The sequence below is a fragment of the Erythrolamprus reginae genome, chromosome 3 (genome assembly GCF_031021105.1).
Source record: "Erythrolamprus reginae isolate rEryReg1 chromosome 3, rEryReg1.hap1, whole genome shotgun sequence".
Lineage (NCBI taxonomy): Eukaryota > Metazoa > Chordata > Lepidosauria > Squamata > Dipsadidae > Erythrolamprus > Erythrolamprus reginae.
The window spans coordinates 174,205,777-174,226,573 of record NC_091952.1 but is presented as its reverse complement, the minus strand read 5'-3'; the positions used below and the strand labels follow the sequence as shown (position 1 = coordinate 174,226,573).

Below are 20,797 nucleotides of genomic sequence, written 5' to 3'. Positions count from 1 at the left end.
AACTGCAGAAAAAACAATTACAGTGGTCCCTCGATTTTTGCGGGTTCAAACTTCGCAAAACATCTATACCACGGTTTTTCAAAAATATTAATTAAAAAATGCTTTGCGTTTTTCCCCATATACCACAGTTTTTCCCACCCGATGACGTCATATGTCATCACCAAACTTTCGTCGGTCTTTAATAAATGTTTTTTTTAATAAACTTTCATAAATAAACATGATGACTAATCATCTAAATGGTTGCTAAGGGAATGGGAAATTGTAATTTAGGGATTTAAAGTGTTAAGGGAAGGCTTGGGATACTGTTCATAGCCAAAAATAGTGTATTTACTTCCGCATCTCTACTTCGTGGAAATTCAACTTTCGCGGGCAGTCTCGGAACGCATCCCCCGCGAAAATTGAGGGAACACTGTACTGCCAACCTGCCTTCCACTGAGGACCTGTATACTGCGCGAGTCCAAAAGAGGGCTGTGAAAATATTTACGGACCCCTCGCATCCTGGACATAAATTGTTTCAAGTTTTACCCTCAAAAAGATGCTATAGATCACTGCACATCAAGACAACGAGACACAAGAACATATTTCCCCCCAAACGCCATCACTCTGTTAAACAAATAATTCCTTCATCAGTCAAACAATTCATTAAGGTTGTATTACTATTACTATTAGCTTTCTCATCCATCTCCTCCTACTTTTGATTGTATGACTGTAACTTGTTGCTTGTATCCTAAGTTTTTTTATTAATATTGATTGCTTATTTGTACTCTATGACAATAATTAAGTGTTGTACCTCAGGATTCTTGACAAATGTATATTTTCTTTTATGTACATTGAGAGCATATGCACCAAAGAAAAATTCCTTGTGTCCAATCACACTTGGCCAATAAAGAATTCTATTCTTTACCTGAACAGATTAGAATCTGGACTGAAAAGATTAATGCATGGCAATTTTGCCAGTGTAAGAGAATTTGGCCTCAACTAATATACTGTTATAAAGGGGGGAAATCAGCCAGAAGGTATTCTAAGGCATGCAAGTCATATTATCAGTTAGGGCAAAGCCATGATGAGTTATATCCTTCCTCAATACTGCAATTGCAATTTTATTTGCCAATATCCTTAATGGGATTCAGACTCTCACTGCAGGCAACGGAGTGAAAATGGATTATGAATGGATAAAGAAAAGTCATATCCAAAATAAGAGAGAAATTAAATAAGCGATGAGTTCACCTTTATGCCACATTTAAAAGACAATCTCAAATGAAGTAAGATGCAACACTGTCAGGAAAAAAAACCTTAAGCAGTGCTTTAAATTTAAGTTTTTACCTTAGAAAAATCCTAAAATTAATTTAGCACAGCATCAGTGACTTTTTCCATCAACTTCATTTTTAGGTAAAGGTTGTCATTTGAAGATCTAAGCTGATAGTTAACTTGGAAAAAGCATATATGCTGGCTTCTATCACTTGTAAAGAACTTTTGCTTCAAACCTTTTCAACTTTTTATTTTTGACTCCATTTCAGAACCCGTTGAATTATTACAGATTGTCCATCATGACATTTTCTACCTGAGAATGATGGAGAATACTATCCAAGAGGGGATAAAACTTCTCATTTAATTCCCCATATTCTAACATGACATTCTTAATGACTTTCTATCAAGATGTCCCAAGACTTCTTTCCAATAACTATATATTCACAGCCCTTCTGTGAAAAGCTTACTTGCTGTTTAGCCATCCTTTGAATGTTCACTTAATTTGGAGCTTTTTCTTTGGCTGGAGACTTCGTGTTTAGAAAGGAAGCAGAAACTGTGCACACATTAAGAAATTGATATGCTGCCCTAATGATTGAAATGGAAATGCAATTATCATTCATTTGCAAGAAAGGAGATCTGTTTCCATTCAATTGTGCGTGAGTTTCTCAAGCACAACTGACGGATAGATGGACTAACATTCTCCTACAGTATCCTTTGGTACCAAGCGTAACTCATTCTTTCTCAGGGATGGCAAGATGGCTAAGACCCAATATAGCAAAGCACCCCTAGATCATTGATCAAAGCACCTTGCCACCTCTATGTTTGACACATGGTATGGTACTCGTTATAAATGCAACATTTAGATATCTCTAGGCATAATGACACATATCGGAGTCACTGGCAGAGTCGGATGCTTCCGTCATTTGCTGATCCCTCAAGGACAACTTTGACACTCATGTACTGAAGCTTAAAAGTGGCACATATGATTCACTTGTCCTTGGAAAGTTCTTCCAGAAGTATGGAAGGTCATCCAGAGATGAACTGACGGTGAGTCACAGCTTTAGACCTCCCTTTGCATTAATCTCATTTTTATCATTTTCTGATATTTTAGTCATGAATTATGTCTCTGACATGAGGAAAAGAGGGCAAGAGGAAGTGGTAAAGGCCCCAGTCAAGGTGAAAGGGCCTCAGATTCCTGGATGTTTATTTTATTTTATTTATTTATTGTTAGAGTTGAAAGGGACCATGCAGGTCATCAAGTCCAACCCCCTGCCTGAGCAGGAATCCTAAAGCACCTCAGCCAGGTGGCAGTCCAGTCTCCTCTTGAAAGTGTCCAGAGTTGGGGAGTTCACCACCCCCGTAGGCAGGTTGTTCCACTGGTTGATTACTCTGACCGTCAGGAAGTTCTTCCTTACTTCTAGGTTGAATCTCTCCTTCCAGCCGTTGTTCCTCGTCCGACCCTCTGGTGCTCTGGAGAATAGAGTGGCCCCCTCCTCTCTACGGCAACCCCTCATATACCTGTATACAGCTATCATGTCCCTTCTGGCCCTCCTTTTCTCTAGGCTATCCATGCCCAGTTCCCGCAATCTCTCTTCGTAACTCTTGGTTTCAAGTCCCCTAATCATTTTAGTTGCTCTTTTCTGCACTTTCTCCAGAGTTTCAGTGTCTCTTTTGAAGTGTGGTGACCAGAACTGGATGTAGTATTCCAGATGTGGTCTGACCAGGGCGTAGTAGAGTGGTATTAATACTTCCCTGGTCTTGGAGTGTATCCCCCTGTTGGCTTTTTTGGCCGCTGCTGCACATTGCTGGCTCATGTTTAGTTGATTATCCACCAAGACTCCAAGATCTCTTTCGCAGTCACTACTGCTAAGTGGGGTTTCTCCCAGGCTGTACGTGTGTCTAGGTTTTTTTTTACCAAGGTGAAGGACTTTGCTCTTGTCGACGTTGAACTTCATGTTGTTAGTGTGGGTCCATAGTGTTAATCTGTCTAGATCTTTCTGTATTTTGAGCCTGTCCTCTAGGGTGTTGGCTACCCGTGCCAGCTTGGTGTCGTCTGCGAATTTGATTAGTTCCCCTTCTACTCCCTCATCCAGGTCATTGATGTCATGAGGATGTAGTTTTGAGAAGGCTTTTTTGTAGATTCTGCAGTATTTTACACTGCAGTCTTGGAGTGATTTTGACAGAATGCCACTCTTGAAAAATTCATTACTGCCCCAAGTCTTCTTCATTTCAAGTCCCCTTATTCCTTTTTGCAAAGGATTTCAGAAATGTATTTTGAGCAGAACAGGTTATATTTCTAGTACTATATGATGTGAGGAGAACTATGTCATATGATGTTAGGACATTTGTGAGATTTATATACTGTAAGTCAAGAATGAGTTAATAATAATAATAAGAACTCTTATCCAACTGCTTCTGGTTATCCCTGTTAGTTTTAGTTGAATGGACTGGATTTCTTTTTGAGATTTGGCATACCGCAAATTGGATGACTTTGTTTATAAAATAAATAAGCATCAATCTTTGGTGCTACATCTAGATTCATCTCTCCTGTAGGCTCTGACAGCATTCAGTTGCAAAATTATGAAAAATTAGGCATTCGAAAACAGAAGGAATTCTTTTTTTATATAATTGTATAATGCTAAATAATTTTGACCTCTACAAAACATGAGTGCTTTTAATGGAAGAAGTAAACATACACCTCAATTGAAAAGTGCTCTACGGTGTCTTTTCTAAGTATATCATTCCCAAAGCAAAATCCACTCATTTGGTTTCAAATCAGAATTAAGAGAATGGTATATTACGTCCTTATGGCTGATGTAGGTTGTGGAAATGGAAGAGTGGAAGAAAAATACATAAAGTCCGTAGTTTACCATTTTATTCTATAAGGCAAAGTCACTTAAACTTTCCGAACATAAGCTCCAATCTGCTTTAGATCCATCAAGAGACCATTCTCCAATGCACAGGTCAATGTATTAGTAATGATGTACACACATATTACTATACTAAAATAACAAATCCCAACGTTATTAAATTAAAACCAAATAACAGACAATTTGTCTCTTGTATACAGTATTATCTTAGGAACCACTGTCAAACATGGCAATTTTTATACCCCCTAATACTAAATTTAAAAAATCATATGGGAACAAACATATATTTTATATGTTTTCATGTACGATGAAAGCAAAATAAATTGCTTGAGACAGCATCATTGCAACAGGAACAGGCACTTTCAGTTAAGCACTCAAGTGCAAGATAAAGTATGAAGAAATTCCCCTTTCTGTACATGCAGATCTTTTTTAAAAAAAATCTGGAAGCTGTTGTGGTTCAGCCTGAGGCAGATCAAAGGCCAGCTGTGTCTCTGCTGGCTCCATGCCCGGAGGAGGCTGACAGCGAAGAGGAGGGGGCTGAGCAGTCGGACGGGGGAGGGTCCAGTCAGGAATGTGACGAGGAAGAACAGCATGGGAGCCCCGGGGAGGAGCCCTCCCCTGCCAGTAGCTTGGAGTCATTAGGTGACGAGGCACAAGCTGTCATTGACATGCGACAGAGACGTTTAGATCAAAGGAAGGATCAATTGAGGAGATATTATCAGCATTGAATAAGGAACATCAGGGCTTGGGTGTGGTCCTCATTAGCAGGGAAGGGTTTATAAGGCAGGCAAGCTATTGAAGCCATGTGAGTGTTATCAGTTTGGAGTTCCTGTAACCTGCATTGTTTCTTGGCGTCTCTGTTCCTGGCTTGTGGCCCAGCAGTCTTGAAGAACCGTGGGAGGTGTATGTCTGTTATCTATAGCCTCGTCTTGGCAGCAAGAATCCTATATTGATGCATGGATAATTACCTTCGTGTATATATTTGGAGTTCCGGTGTTTTCCTGCTTTGTAAGGACATTTTCTGTTAGCTTCGTTTTCCTTGAACATTATAAAACTGTATTTGAATTTTATGGTGTGTGTGGCTTATCTTTTTGGGTTGGTTATAGCTTCCGGAGTGACCCAGACAGAACAGAAGCTTGTTAAAATTGTCAGAGAAAAAGAAACACCTAATGTTCCTTGTTTTATAGAATAAACATGTACTGAACCTTTTTTCTAAATAGTTTAGATTCTTATTCTCTTTAAAAATAAAATAAAATAAGCTGCTGCCCTCAAGTGAGTTGAACAACAGTCTCCATAATCTCCCAGCCTGCAGGACATTGAGTAAATAGTGTAGAACAAAACATCTGGAGAGTATCAGAGGAGAAAAGCTGCCATAGGGTCTCTAAGAACTGTGACTATTTACAAAGCACTTCACAAAAATTAGCTTAGGAATTAGTGTTAGGATTTAGCATGGGCTTTTTGCAGGCAGCAGTCCACTAAACAAAGCATTTTGAAGCCAGGGATTGTCAGCTCTTCTACATCCATCTAACTTGCCTATACCTCCCTATTGGCTAATAATGTTAATATTTTTATTGTAGATAACTGGGAGTTTATTGCACAAGTTTAAAAGCATTGATGCAAATAGACCATGGGTCTATGATATTAGAACAATAAGATGCTTTGTAAATAGAAGCGGGGAAAATAGATCCAGGAAACTAAAGACCTATCAGCCTGATTTCAGATTCTGAAAAAAAGATAATCAAGCAATGAATCAGCAAACACCTAGAAGCAAACAAGTAATAACTCAAAGCCAACATGGGTTTGTCAAAAACAGATCATGCCAGACTAATTTTATTGCATTCTTTGACAAAGTGACAAAATTAGTGGGCCAGAGGAATGCTGTCGATATAATTTATTTGGATTTCAGTAAGGCATTTGATAGAGTGGACCATAACCTACTACTAGATAAAGTAGAAAAATGTGGGTTAGACAGCAACACCTCCAGATGGATTCGAAACTGGCTGACCAACCGCATTCAACTTATAGTTTTCAATAGAACTGCATCTACATGGAAGGATGTATGCAGTGGAGTACCCCAAGGCTCGGTTTTAGGCCCAGTATTCTTCAACAATTTCATCAATGACTTGGACGAGGGGATAGATGGGGAACTCATCAAATTTGCAGATGACACCAAACTGGCAGGAATAGGCAACACTTCAGAAGATAGGCTCAAGATACAGAAGTATCTTGACAGACTTGAACATTGGACGCTATCTAACAAAATAAAATTCAATGGTGAAAAAGTAAGGCTCTACATTTAGGCAAGAAAAGCAAAATGCACAGGTACAGTATATGTGGTACCTTGCTCAACGGTAATAACTGTGAGAGGGACCTTTGAGTCCTAGTGAACAACCATTTAAATATGAGCCAGCAATGTGCAGCAGCTGCCAAAAAACCCAACACAGTTGTAGGCTGCATTAATAGAGGGATAGAATCAAAATCATATGAAGTGTTAATACCACTTTACAATGCCTTGGTGGGGCACACTTGGAATACTGCATTCAGTTTCGGTCGCCATAATGTAAAAAGAATGTTGAAACTCTAGAAAGAGTGCAGAAAAGAGCAACAAAGATGATTAGGGGACTGGAGGCTAAAACATATGAATAACATATGAAGGAACTGGGTATGTCTAGTTTAATAAAAAGAAAAACTAGGGGAGACATACTATCAGTGTTCTCATACTCAGTACCGGTACTTGCCATAAAGAAGAGGGAGTCAAGCTATTCTCCAAAGCACCTGAGGATAGAATAAGTAGCAATGAGTGGAAACTAATCAGGGAGAGAAGCAACTCAGAACTAAGGAGAAATTTCCTGACAGTTAGAACAATTAATCAGTGGAACAACTTGCCACCAGAAGTTGAGAATGCTCCAACACTGGAAGTTTTTAAGAAGGTGTTGGATAAACATTTGTCTGAAGTGGTGTAGGGTTTCTTGCCTAATTAGGGGGTTGGATTAGAAGACCACCAAGGTCCTTTCCAACTCTGTTATTCTATTCCATTCCATTCCATTCTATTTCTATTCTATTCTATTCTATTCTATTCTACATTACAGATTTTTTTCTGAAGGGATTTGAAATCAGTTACTGTTACAAAGAGAATTCCAAAAAGTACATAAATAGCTTTGAGATTCAAGGGACGTGTTTCTGGTTCCATTATAAAACTCCAAACTACGTATAGGAATATTTTTACTGTAATCTATGCAAGTTTTCTTCCATCACCTCGTTCAATGTCAAACACCCTTATGCAACACGCAAAGTATGTATATGCTAGCATCATTTGCCTGAATCTCTAGAGATTATTCAACACAAGCCTCATCTTACAGGCAGCTGCAAGAAATCCCACTGTTTTGGAGCCAATTAAGAGAGACATCCAAGTTCTACCTTGGAACCCAGGAGTGAGCCAGGAAAACCAGTGTCAGTAAAAGCAAGCTTTGTCATTATTTGATTAAAAAATTATCTCTTGTGAACTAATGAGTCCAGAACATGGAATATTAATTGATACATTAATTAATAAATTAATATGAAATATTACATAAAATATTACAAGCATAATATCCAGCATTTCAACAGACTTCTATGTGAGGCTGAATCTATTACAAGTCTAAAATGATAGGAGGAATGGTTTGGTTGGATGGCAATATTTTGAAATGTAAAACACTATATCTTATAAAGGTTAATTACATCTTCATAAAATACTACTGAGCATTAACCCCAAATTGACTGTTTGAAAGGAATAGTTTTACTTCCTAGAATTCACTTATTTAAGAATACCGTACTTATACAGTAATGGGTGGGTGTTAACAGGCTCAAACTCAACCCCGACAAGAAGGAGTGGCCATGGGTTCTGCCTCCCAAGAACCCTTCCATCTGACTGTGCATTACCCGGGGGGGGGGGGACTTTTGACCCCCCTCAGGGAGGGTCTGCAACTTGGCTGTCCTCCTCGATGCACAGCTGACCTTGGAACATCATCTACTGGCTGTGGCGAGGGGGACGTTTGTCCAGGTTCGCTGGTGCACCAGTTGCGGCCCTATTTGGACAGGGAGACTCTACTCACAGTCGCTCATGCCCTTATCAACTCGAGATTCGACTACTGAAATGATCTCTACCTTTGAAGAGTGTTTGGAAACTTCAAATCTTACAAAATGCAGCCAGGTGAGCAGTCATGGGCCTGCCCAGACATGCCCATGTCTCTCCAACACTCCACGGACTGCATTGGCTGCTGATTGGTTTCCGGACACAATTCAAAGTGTTGGTAGTGACCATTGGGCCAGATTACTTGTGGGACTGCCTTCTGCCCCATGACTCTCAGTGACTGGTTAGGTCCCACAGAGTTGACCTTCTCCAGGCCCGTCAACCAGATAATGTCGCGTGGCAGGACCAAGGAGAAGAGCCTTCTCTGTGGTGGCCCCAGACCTCTGGAATCAGCTTCCCCCAGAGATTCGCACTACCTCCACCCTCCTCGCCTTCCGTAAGAGTCTTAAGACTAATTTTTGTCACCAAGCTTGGGGCAATTAGATCCTAGACCCCCTGGCCAATGAATGTTATGTGTGGCTGAAGTCTGAGTGTGTACGATTGATTTTTAAAATATTAGGGATTTTAGGTTAGATTTTGTTGTGATTCCGTCTGAGGCCCCTCAGGGAACGGCTGATGCTCTGCCGGCTTCCTGCTCAGAGGGGGAGGATGAGGAACAGGAGGTTCAGGCAGACGGGGAGGAGGAATCTCAGGCTGAGGGAGAGGGAGGACAGCCAGAGTCCCCCGAGAGGGAGCTCTCCCCAGCAAGCAGCCTGGATTCCTTAGATGAAAATGCACAAGCAATAATCGATCTCCGGCAGAGAAGAGCAACACAACGAAGGGGACAATTAGCCAGGTACTTTCAGCACTAAAGAGGCAACAGCTGGGTTTGGGTGTGGTGCTCTCTGGAAAGGCTGAAAAGGCAGACCCACCCTTCCTGGCTTGTGGAGTATTATCTTTGGGAGTCCTGGGACCTGGCTGTGATCTTTGGCGTCTTGGAATTCTGGTTTGTGACTTTGACTACTGAAACCTTGGGGGGAAAAGGTGTGGGTCTTATTCTCTACAGTGGTGAGTGTGCCAGCAAGAAGTCTGCTGTATTGTCTGGCCATCAGGACTCTGCTGTGAAGTCTCATAGCCTGCCTGTTGGGAAGAACAGGTTTTTCTCTGTGTTTATTTTTCAAACTATAAAGTACTTTTGCTTTTACCAGCGTGTCTGGCTGCTTTTTCCAGTTGGTGTTGAAGTCTGGGGGCACCCAGACAGAACAGATTTTTAGCTAATTAATTGGGTTTGTCACATTGTTTTTTATTATATGTTGTAAACTGCCTCGAATCTTCGGTGAGGCATAGAAATCAAATCAATCACTCAACCAACCAACCAACCAACCAACCAACCAACCAACCAACCAACAAACAAACAAACAAACAAACATACAAACAAATAACTTACTTTCTAGGTTTCTGTATGAATGAGCAACATTCAGCAACAAATTATTTTTAAGGTTCACAATTGTGCCCATTCGGAAATTAGATCTATTAAAACAACACATCTTAATGAAACAGACATATATTCATAATTTTTAAAAAGTAATTAGTTCTAACATTCATATATTTAATATGCATGTGTTTATAAGGTAAGATAAAGTATCATGAATGATCATACATTCAGTTAATTCATGGATTAATAGTGAAATAATTTTTATTAACACAAATGGTCTTATATGCTACTTTCAACTATCTAAATCCAATAATTCAGTTGATTAGGTCCATGTGCAAGTTAATGTTTAAATCATCAAGCATTAAGATACTGGAATAATATTTTCTTGTTTAATAGAATTCTTTCCTTTTAAGTTCTCAGATGGCTTACTGGGTCAGTTATAATTTATTAATTAAATCTTATTTTTATATGCAGTGCACATATTGAAAAACGGCATTAACCCATCTGATAATTTCAATAGCTGTCATTGTTAGTCACCTAAACATATGGTTAGAAAGGCATTTTTAAATTGGTCAAAACAGATGGACATTTCCAAATGTTGGGGGCACTTATTACTCACATACAAATAAGTATATCTATGTACAAGTATTTATATTGAATCACATAAGGTAATTACACCTAAATGAAAATGTAATACAATTATGTTATTTTTTACAATATGAGTCATTGTTTGTATTTGTTCCTAAATCAGAAATAACTGATCCTTCAAAGTTCTTTTAATCCCCATCCCTAATTTCTTTTTTGGTTATTTTTAACAGCAAAAGCACATATTAACTCAACAAAGATTCCAAGCTTGCTTTTGTATTCTTGTGGGGACATTTTGTATTATTGTGGGGATCATTTGCATTATCATCCTCAGCATTAAAATAAAAATACTTTTTTATGGGATTTATTGGTTTCTGAGTCTACATAGAATCAGTTTTTTTTTCTCTGCTACTCTTAAGAGGTCTTATCCCCTTTAAAATTGGTGATTCAATTTGCTTAATGGTCCCATTCACACACACACACACCTTGGTATATTTTAGGCCTTAAAAGCACTTGGACCACTTTGGAAAGGGTGAAATAGATGTTTTAAGAAAAATAAAATTAAAGCAATAAACAATGAATCAAGGAAAACAATCTCTTTAACTCTTCATTTGATCAACTCTCTTTTCTGGTCCTATACCTTTTAAAAAAACACTTTACAGTATTGAATATATACATAAGAAAGAACAAAATAAGACTAAAACATATAGACAAATAAGACATACATTCACACAAAAAAGTATTATCCATTTATACATATTTATTCATGCCTGTCTCTCTCTGTGCAGATATGTTTGTACTGTATTTTATGTAGAGGAAATATTTGTCAGCCATCCTGTTGACTCTTATATTAAGCGACCTAATAATATCTGCATCAAGTGTGTCTTATTCATATTTATACATTTATCATGTTTGGTTTCGTATGTTAAACAAGTCATTTGATTTAATTATAATGAATAGGATGTTTCTTTGGGATTTTATCTTCAATTGATAACTGGTACGTTGGTCTAATGTTTTCATTTTAACTGCTTGGATTTGGCTTTACAGTATTTCTTTTTGTGTGGAGGGAAGGAAGATTTGGCTTTTGGGTTTCCCTTGTATTTGTATTATGATAGGTTATGTATGGTTTTAATATTTTAAGTATTTGTTTTGATTAAGCCATTTATACCATCTTTCCCATGTTTTATGAAATTCAGATTTATCATTATCTTGAAGCCCCAGCGTCATTCTGGTCATTTCTGCACATTCCAGTATCTTGATTACAAAGCTTAGGGTTGATTCATAGAGTATTTTTTCCAGTTTTGTGCATAGAGTATTCTGGCTGCTGTTGTAACATGTAGGATTAAGTACCTATCCTGTTTTTAAAATTTCTCTCTGATAATACCCAGAAGGCAAAACTCAGGTTTTAAGGAAATAGTTTGAGATATAATTTGCTCTAGGGAATTTTTAACCAAAAGTTTTTTTACATTTGGGCAGGTCCACCATAAATGATAGTAGGTCTCTACTTCCTTTCTGCATTTCCAGCAGAGTGGTAAGAAATTTGGAAACATTTTAGCAAGTTGTGCCAGTGGGAAATGCCAGCTATTCTGGTCCCAGCTGCTGGAATACCCAGATTTTTGCAAGGCTTTGATATTCAAAACATTAAATGCTTTATTTTTCTCTTCAGCAATTCAAAATACACAAACACAGGTGTTTCTTCAAATGGTAAACAAGCTGTAAGGCAGAGCATGGGGGAAATTTTTCATGTGGAAAAGTTGAGAGCCTTACAACCCCCATAAATTTCCCATTCAAATTAACAGCAAGGCAGGAGATATAAATTCCACTTAATCAGACAGCTTACCAGCAACTTGAAACTAACAGCGGATTTATTTCTGTCTCATTTGCAGAGTCCTTCTTGATGTATTTCTAAGCTTTCTCTTCAGGAGACTAAATAAAACATTTTGCTAATCTTCTGTATTTTGGGTTCACCCATTCACTGTTTGATAAATCACTGTCTGACAAGGACAGTTTAGAATAGCTATAAAAATTAAATGATGTCATCTCCAATTCAAGTTTCTTTTCTTCATACTAAAGTTTGATTTGGTTGAGATGCAGATTTCTAGTCTGGCTAATTTTTGTTTCCATTTTTAAATTAAAACTATAGAAAAATCCTCTAAATGAATCAAGAGGGCAGATGGATATTGAAATTATACTCTAGTCACTAGTGTATCTTTTTAATTAACTCTTCTGAAGCTTATCACATTTAAAACGGTGTGACGTGGATACTGACAATTTTAGAATGCCTGTTTCTTTTCTTCTGTATCATCTATTTTAACTACCACAATGGAAATTAACATACATGCTGGCCCAGAAAGTATAGTGAAGGAGGATCGGCTAAATCATTTGTTTCCACAAAAAAACCACTTGTAAACTTTATTGGGCTTTTAATTTAGAGGTGATGCGATAAAGTTTGTGCTGAGGGAAAAGTGGTTTTCATTGCTTCCTTCCAGGGTGTGAGAGAGTGTGACTGGCCCAAGTAATTTAGCTGGTAATTTTTGCCTAAGGTGAGGTTAGAAGTCACGGGCTTCGGGCTTCTGGCCTGATGCATTAGTCACTACACCAAACTGGCTCTCATTGCTTTCTTACCTGGAATGCAATTTTCTTTTTCAGTGCAAAACTGAAGCATAATTTCTTAGGATATTGGAAAAGAACAGCATGTTAGAAACATGTAAGGAGAAATGAAAACCAACATAAACCAGTGTTTTGAAAGGTAGCGATCAAAAGGTAGGAATGGAGGATTTTATTTTAACAAATAATAGTTGCCAATATTCCCTCCCATATTCCCTGGGCTTTTATTATATGACAATTTTTTTAAAAAATTACAATTTTATAAGCTTCCCAGAGTCAGGTTATTTAATTTGTTAAACAAACAAACAAACAATTTGCTGCAACCAGTTACAAATATAAAAACTCTGCTTGTAGGAAGTAATCAAGCAAACCACTGAGATATAAAAAGATATTTCTTTAAAGATTATTTGATATAGCAAAAATAATATCTAAGAAGTTGCTTGCCATATCATATAGTATTTTGAAAGACTAATTTTGGTTCTGATTGGGGGGGGAAATCTTCTTATAATTATACTACTGAGAGATCACTTCATTTCTGGATTCTATTTCTTCCTATATATACTTCTATACCTTTTTTTCATACAATGGAAAGCATGGATGTCTGAAGGAGGATGATAAGGGATGGGAATTGACAAACTTACATAGCACTATCACAACTCTAACACTAGGCATGATACCTTTTCAGCAATGGAGGCGTCTGTAATATGGTAAATGATTTAGCTTTACTAGATAAATGGTCAAAGCAATGGAAACTGCAGTTTAATGTTTCCAAATGTAAAATAATGCACTTGGGGAAAAGGAATCCTCAATCTGAGTATTGTATTGGCAGTTCTGTGTTAGCAAAAACTTCAGAAGAAAAGGATTTAGGGGTAGTGATTTCTGAGAGTCTCAAAATGGGTGAACAGTGCAGTCAGGCGGTAGGGAAAGCAAGTATGCTTGGCTGCATAGCTAGAGGTATAACAAGCAGGAAGAGGGAGATTATGATCCCGCTATATAGAGTGCTGGTGAGACCACATTTGGAATACAGTGTTCCCTCGATTTCCGCGGGGGATATGTTCTGAGACCACCCGCGAAAGTCGAATTTCCGCGAAGTAGAGATGCGGAAGTAAATACACCATTTTTGGCTATGGACAGTATCACAAGCCATCCCTTAACACTTTAAACCCTTAAATTACCATTTCCCATTCCCTTAACAACCATTTACTCACTATTATTACTGGTACTCACCATTGAATAAGACACTTAGTGATCCTGATATTTATAAACATAATTATTTATTAACAATAATTATTTTTTTGTTATTTATTTGCAAAAATTATTAGTTTGGCGATGACATATGATGCCATCGGGTGGGAAAAACCGTGGTATAGGAAAAAAAAACCGTGAAGTATTTTTTAATTAATATTTTTTGAAAAACCGTGGTATAGGCCAGTGTTTTTCAACCAGTGTGCCGCGGCACACTAGTGTGCCGCGAGACATGGTCAGGTGTGCCGCGAAGCTCAGAAAGAAAGCAAGAGAGAGAGAGAGAAAGAAAGCAAGAGAGAGAGAAAGAAAGAGAAAGAAAGCAAGAGAGAGAAAGAGAACAAGAGAAAGAGAGAGAGAAAGCAAGAGAGAGAAAGAGAGGGAGGGAAGGAGAGAGAGAAAGACATAGAGGGAGGGGGGGGAGGGAGATATAAAGAGAGCAAAAAAGAGGAAGAAAGAAAGAGGGATGGAGAGAAAGAAAGAGGAAGGAAGGGAGAGAAAGGGAGGGAGAAAGAAATAGAGCGAAGGGGAAGAAGAGAGAGAATTTTTTTGTCCAAACTTTTTTTAGCCGCCCCTCCCCCCCCGCTCAATGTGCCCCAGGGTTTTGTAAATGTAAAAAATGTGCCGCGGCTCAAAAAAGGTTGAAAATCACTGGTATAGGCTATTCGCGAAGTTTGAACCTGCGAAAATCGAGGGAACACTGTACTGTGTTCAGTTCTGGAGACCTCACCTACAAAAAGATATTGACAAAATTGAACGGGTCCAAAGACTGGTTACAAGAATGGTGGAAGGTCTTAAGCATAAAAATGTATCAGGAAAGACTTCATGAACTCAATCTGTATAGTCTGGAGGACAGAAGGAAAAGGGGGGACATGATCGAAACATTTAAATATGTGAAAGGGTTAAATAAGGTCCAGGAGGGAAGTGTTTTTAATAGGAAAGTGAACACAAGAACAAGGGGACACAATCTGAAGTTAGTTGGGGGAAAGATCAAAAGCAACATGAGAAAATATTATTTTACTGAAAGAGTAGTAGATCCTTGGAACAAACTTCCTGCAGACGTGGTAGATAAATCCACAGTAACTGAATTTAAACCTGCCTTGGATAAACATATATCCATTGTAAGATAAAATACAGGAAATAGTATAAGGGCAGACTTGATGGACCATGAGGTCTTTTTCTGCCGTCAATCTTCTATGTTTCTATGTCATATATCAAGTATGAAGGACAGAGTGCATAACATTATGTCACAATGCACCTTTCATTATTTTGGCATAATTGTGGTTATGGATTAATAACTATGATAGAAATGACTATTTGCCAAGCCTCTTAACTCATGGCTTGGCTTCTTATACACCAGTGCTTCTCAATTATTTTCTGTTACCCTCCCCCCCCCCCCCCCCCCCCCCAGGAATAAGTAAACATTTCGCACACACACCCAACTCTCCGCTGTGACAGTAAATAGTATAATTTACTATTTAGGTAGGATGCATGTCTCGTGGTGGGGTGCAATTTGGTAGTGGCAGGTTGTGCGAGGCGGGTTGCAAGACACACATCCTACTTGACACTTGTACTGGTAGCTTTGTCACGTCCCTCGGCATTGTGTCCAAGGCTGCCCATTCTAAAAGAAAACGTCGAGGAATGTGACGGAGATACCGGTACAAGTGTCAGGTCATGCGTCCTACTCATTATTATTATTATTATTATTATTATTATTATTATTATTATTATTATTTATTAGATTTGTATGCCGCCCCTCTCCGTAGACTCGGGGCGGCTCACAGCAATGATAAAAGCAATATATAATGACAAATCTAATAGTTAAACTCTAAAATAACAATAATACATTTAAAAAGTCTAAAAAGCAAGAAACCCCAATATATAAAAAACATACATACAGTCATATCATACACAAAAAACTACATAGGCAGGGGGAGATATTTCAGTTCCCCCACGCTTGACGACAGAGGTGGGTTTTAAGGAGTTTACAAAAGGCAAGGAGTGTGGGGGCAGTTCTAATCTCTGGGGGGAGCTGATTCCAGAGGGTCGGAGCTGTCATAGAGAAGGCTCTTCCTCTGGGTCCTGCCAAACGACATTGTTTAGTTGATGGGACCCGGAGGAGACCAACTCTATGGCAAAAAAAGCATGTTCCCAGGGTCATGCACGCTTTGGCATTGTTCTGTGCCATCCCCATTTGAGAAGCACTGCTATACGCTAAATCGCATGTCCCCAACCACTACTGGTTCTCAGCCTGTTGAGAACTGGGTTGCAGGAGTGGCCGATGAACATACCTCAAGCTATATTTGCACAAGCAGTGGGTGAGCTGCGCGTGCAAACTCATATATTCTGACCCACAACCAATGAAGGGCTACCAAAATTTTTACTACCACACTGTGGGGATGGCTTATGCAGAACGCCCTGCATTTTCTTTCAACATCTTTCAGTGCAAATTGGGTGCTCTGGGGTGGAGCTCCATTTTCACTACCCCACTGCATTCCCCCCCATCCGGGCAGTAGCCCACCCCTGCCCACAACTCACAGGTAAATTCAAAGTGTTGGTTATTACCTATAAAGCCCTTCATGGCACCGGACCAGGATATCTGCGAGACCGCCTTCTGCCGCACGAATCCCAGCGACCGGTCAGGTCCCACAGAGTTGGTCTTCTCTGGGTCCCGTCGACTAAACAATGTCGTCTGGCGGGACCCAGGGGAAGAGCCTTCTCTGTGGTGGCCCGGACCCTCTGGAATCAGCTCCCTCCAGAGATTAGAACTGCCCCTACCCTCCTTGCCTTTCGTAAACTCCTTAAAACCCATCTCTGTCGTCAAGCGTGGGGAAACTGAGACATCTCCCCCTGCCTATGTAGTTTTAGTGCATGATATGACTGTATGTATGTTTTTTATATTGGGGTTCTTTGCTTTTAGATTTTTAAATGTACAAGTGTTATTTTAGATTTTGAATTATTAGATTTGTCAATGTATATTGTTTTTGTCACTGCTGTGAGCCGCCCCGAGTCTGCGGAGAGGGGCGGCATACAAATCTAATTAATAATAATAATAATAATAATAATAATAATAATAATAATAATAATAATTCCTTCTCCCTCCCCCACTGGTCCACAAAAACGGAAAGGTTGGGGAATGCCTCACTAGATATTGCAAACTAAAAAGCAAATGAACTTTAAACAGTCCTCTTCCCCCGTTCCTGTGTGTGTTATTTGCCTCCTTCCAAAGTAGCTTTTCATTGAACATAAAAGACCCTAAACGTTTCATTGCACATTAGTGGTTTGCTTCAAGATTAAACTCTCTGATAAGACATGAAAGAAACATTAATGGGCAAGTTCTTGCTTCTTATGTTTGTTTTCTTTTTAAACCCTACTTTTATCTAATGTAAGATAGATAAAATGAATCTAGGATATATTTAGAAATTTGGCCAATTCAATTATATTCCCCTGAGGTAATCATTTCAAATCATTCTCAATGGCACTTATGTGAGTTGAACCTTTAATACACACATTGACTCACCATAAACAACCGATACACACTTTTCTTCACCTTTTTCTGAAATCTCTGTGGGTACTACCATTTTGATTTGTAATGTCTCTGAAAAGCTCGAGAAGAATAACCTCAGCTATAAGAAGTATACATAAAAGAGTTTGCCACATGTCGAAGGCTGCTTATGAGAAACTATTTAAAGGCGCTCATGTTTAATAAAGTTAACATTAGTAGTGGACCTTTGATTCAAATATTACTCATATATTTCCTTTCAGTGGTGTAATATTGAATATGAGTGTTTTAACCATATTCTGCATCAGATTGCTCATTGGTCTTAATATCTTTGTTTTATCATGTCTTCACCTGAGCTTGCCAACAAGCAACTGAGCTGGTTTCTTTTACCATATCTTCTTAAGTATTGTTGGGCGAACCGAACCTGCAAAGTTCGGGCTCGTACTGAACTTTGCGTGGTTCGGTATACCGAGCCGAATCTTTGCAAAAGTTCGACAAAAGTTTGGGTTCGGGAGAGCGCCAGGAAGCGCCGCCACCCAGCTGTCACCTTCCGAAAAAGCCGGGGAGCTGTCGGCCAGTCAGGAGGTGAAAAAGGAGGTGGGGAATCCAACGAGGAGATTCCAGGAACGGAGCTTTGACGTCACAGAGACGTCCTTCCTGCCTGGCTGAAATGGGGACTCCAGGAAGGATGTCTCAGTGATGTCAAAGCTCCACCCCTGGAATCTCCTCGTGGGATTCCCCACCTCCTTTTGCACCTCCTGACCGGTCAACAGTTCCCCGGCTGTTCTGGGAAGTGCCACCGCCCAGCTGTCACCTTCAGAAACAGCCGGGGCACTTCTCGGTGGTCTCCCGAATGCCGAATCCAGAAGTTCGGCAAAAGTTCGGGTTCGGGAGAGCACTGGGGAGCGCCCCGGCTGTTCCAGAAGATGACAGCTGGGCAGCGGCGCTTCCTGGCTCTTTCCCGAGGGCCGAACCTGGAAGTTCGGCAAAAGTTCAGGTTCGGGTGCCGAGCCCGAACTTTTTAAAAAATTCGGGTGCCAAACCCGAACCCAAACTTCGTTGTGTTCGTCCAACACTATTCTTAAGCTCAAATGCATTTTCTACTAAACAGGTGTTAATCTTGCCTAATAGCCTTACTATATATACCGTTCCATATGCCTTACAGCCAGGAGTGGGCAGCAGCCGGTGTGCTCAGGTGGTCCGTCCTGGTAGGAAATTCCGGAATGCGTGAGCAGCTGTGCACCCCTGATGCACCCCATGTAAGATTTGGCTTCTGTGCATGCGCAGTAAGCAAAATTGCATATGAGGGCATGCGTGTGAGTGAGATTTTCCTGACTTTTGGCAATTTTCTGCCTCTGCACATGCGTGGAAGCAAAAACATTGGCAAAATCACAGAAATCTCGCTCGCTTGTGCATCCTTACACACAATTTCGCTTGCTGCACATGTGCAGAAGCCAACTCTTGTGCTGATGCGTCTATCGTGCACATGTGAACTCACGACGGCCTCGGAGGGCGCACCGGTAGGAGTTAAGATGAGCGGCCCTTCGGTTTTTACAGCACTCTCTAAGAGGTTTACAGAGTCAGCATTGCCCCAATCTGGATCCTCATTTTACTGACCTTCGAAGAATGGAAGGCTAAGTCAACTTTGATCTAGTCAGGATTGGACTCCTGACAGTGGGCACAGTTAGCCTGCAATATTGCAATCTAACCAGTATGTCACCACTGATCATCACCTTGTTCTTCTAGTCTCTTGATTGTGAACCTATGGCACGCATGCCACAGGTGGCACACAGAGCCATATATGCTGGCATGCAAGCCATTGCTGTGGCTCAGCTCCAGCGTGCCAGCCAGCTGATTTTTTGGCTTGCACAGAGATTCTAGGAAGGCATTTTCGGCCCCTGGAGGGCCTCTGGGGAGGGCAGAGGAGGGTATTTTCACCCTCCCCAGGCTCCAAGAAAGGCTCTGGAGCCTGGCGAGGGTGAAAAACAGGCCTACTGGGCCCACTGGAAGTCAGGAATCTGAGGGCAAAGAAGGATGTTTTTGCCCTCCCCAGACTCCAGAAGTCAGGAAGTGAGGGGGAGGGGTATTGCAGGTGCATGCACCCCATTGCTGGATGTATTTTTGATGTTTTTTAAAAAACTTTTAAAACATTCAGAATCGCTTCACAATTGAGTGGCAATATATATTGATTATATTGCTCTTACATTAGGAAATATTTATCTCTACTTAGAGTATAGCCACCCTGAGTCCCTCAGGATTGGGTGGCATAGAAGTCAAATAGAAGCCGCTCCGGGTCCTCGGAGTGGGGTGGCATACAAGTCTAATAAATAAAATAAATAATGATAATGATGATGATGATGATAATAATAATAAAATTAAAATTATTAAAATTATTAAAATTATTAAAATTATTAAAATTATTAAAATTATTAAAATTATTAAAATTATTAAAATTATTAAAATTATTAAAATTATTAAAATTATTAAAATTATTAAAATTATTAAAATTATTAAAATTATTAAAATTATTAAAATTATTAAAATTAAATTTAAAATTAAAATTAAAATAAATAAATAAATATCCAAAGTTCCAATTTATTAAAAGAACCATGCGGGATATGAACTGTAGTCAAACCGATACTAGCTTTCCTACAGTTCCCCTTCATTCCCACACCCACAAGTGTATCACGTGGGCCACTCTGGTTCTCTGAATGTCTACGGTCCTCCTTGTACTTCTGCTGGTGCTGAAGAAAGGATGTTCTTGAATCTTCTGGAAGGAATTTGTTGTGGCTAATATCTTTCCCCCTCATGAAATCACCCCTCCCAATTCCCACAGTACTATTCTACTTGTGGTAGGCCAAAGTCTCTAACTCAAAACGGTGGCTTCGGCCTGACATTTAGCAAATATTTGTAAACATTTATTATAAATACTTCACCGTGATACAGAAAACATTAGACTTACTTTGGATGTGTGAATACATCTATGAGCTTGACTTCTTCCACCATGTCTCCTCCAACAGATCGGACTAAATCATAGAAGTCATTTTCACAGTATTTTTCAGAAGGCAGCCAAAATGATATATCATTGATTATAGGAGGATATTTACTGAAAGGCTAAAAAATATAAAGATTAAAAAAAAAGTAAACCAATGTTCTGAAGTAAATGGAGAGAATATAATAAAATGTGATTACTCTGAATATTATTAAGATTATTTAAGCACATACTATTTTCACCTAGCTTTATCACACTTTATCATAGA

General features: G+C 39.4%; 1 protein-coding gene across 8 annotated transcripts in view; it reads right to left on the bottom strand.

Moving 5' to 3' along the window:
* FARS2 (phenylalanyl-tRNA synthetase 2, mitochondrial) overlaps positions 1 to 20,797 on the bottom strand; it is a 288,657-nt gene that overhangs the window by 70,603 nt on the left and 197,257 nt on the right. For 7 of the 8 annotated variants that reach the window (XM_070747191.1, XM_070747193.1, XM_070747189.1 and 4 more), the window contains one exon: positions 20,500 to 20,651. In XM_070747191.1, the coding sequence (XP_070603292.1) occupies positions 20,500 to 20,651 (152 nt within the window). Of the gene's footprint in view, positions 1 to 20,193; positions 20,308 to 20,499; positions 20,652 to 20,797 lie in introns of those variants that run through there. The other variant, XM_070747195.1, reaches the window with a different exon arrangement.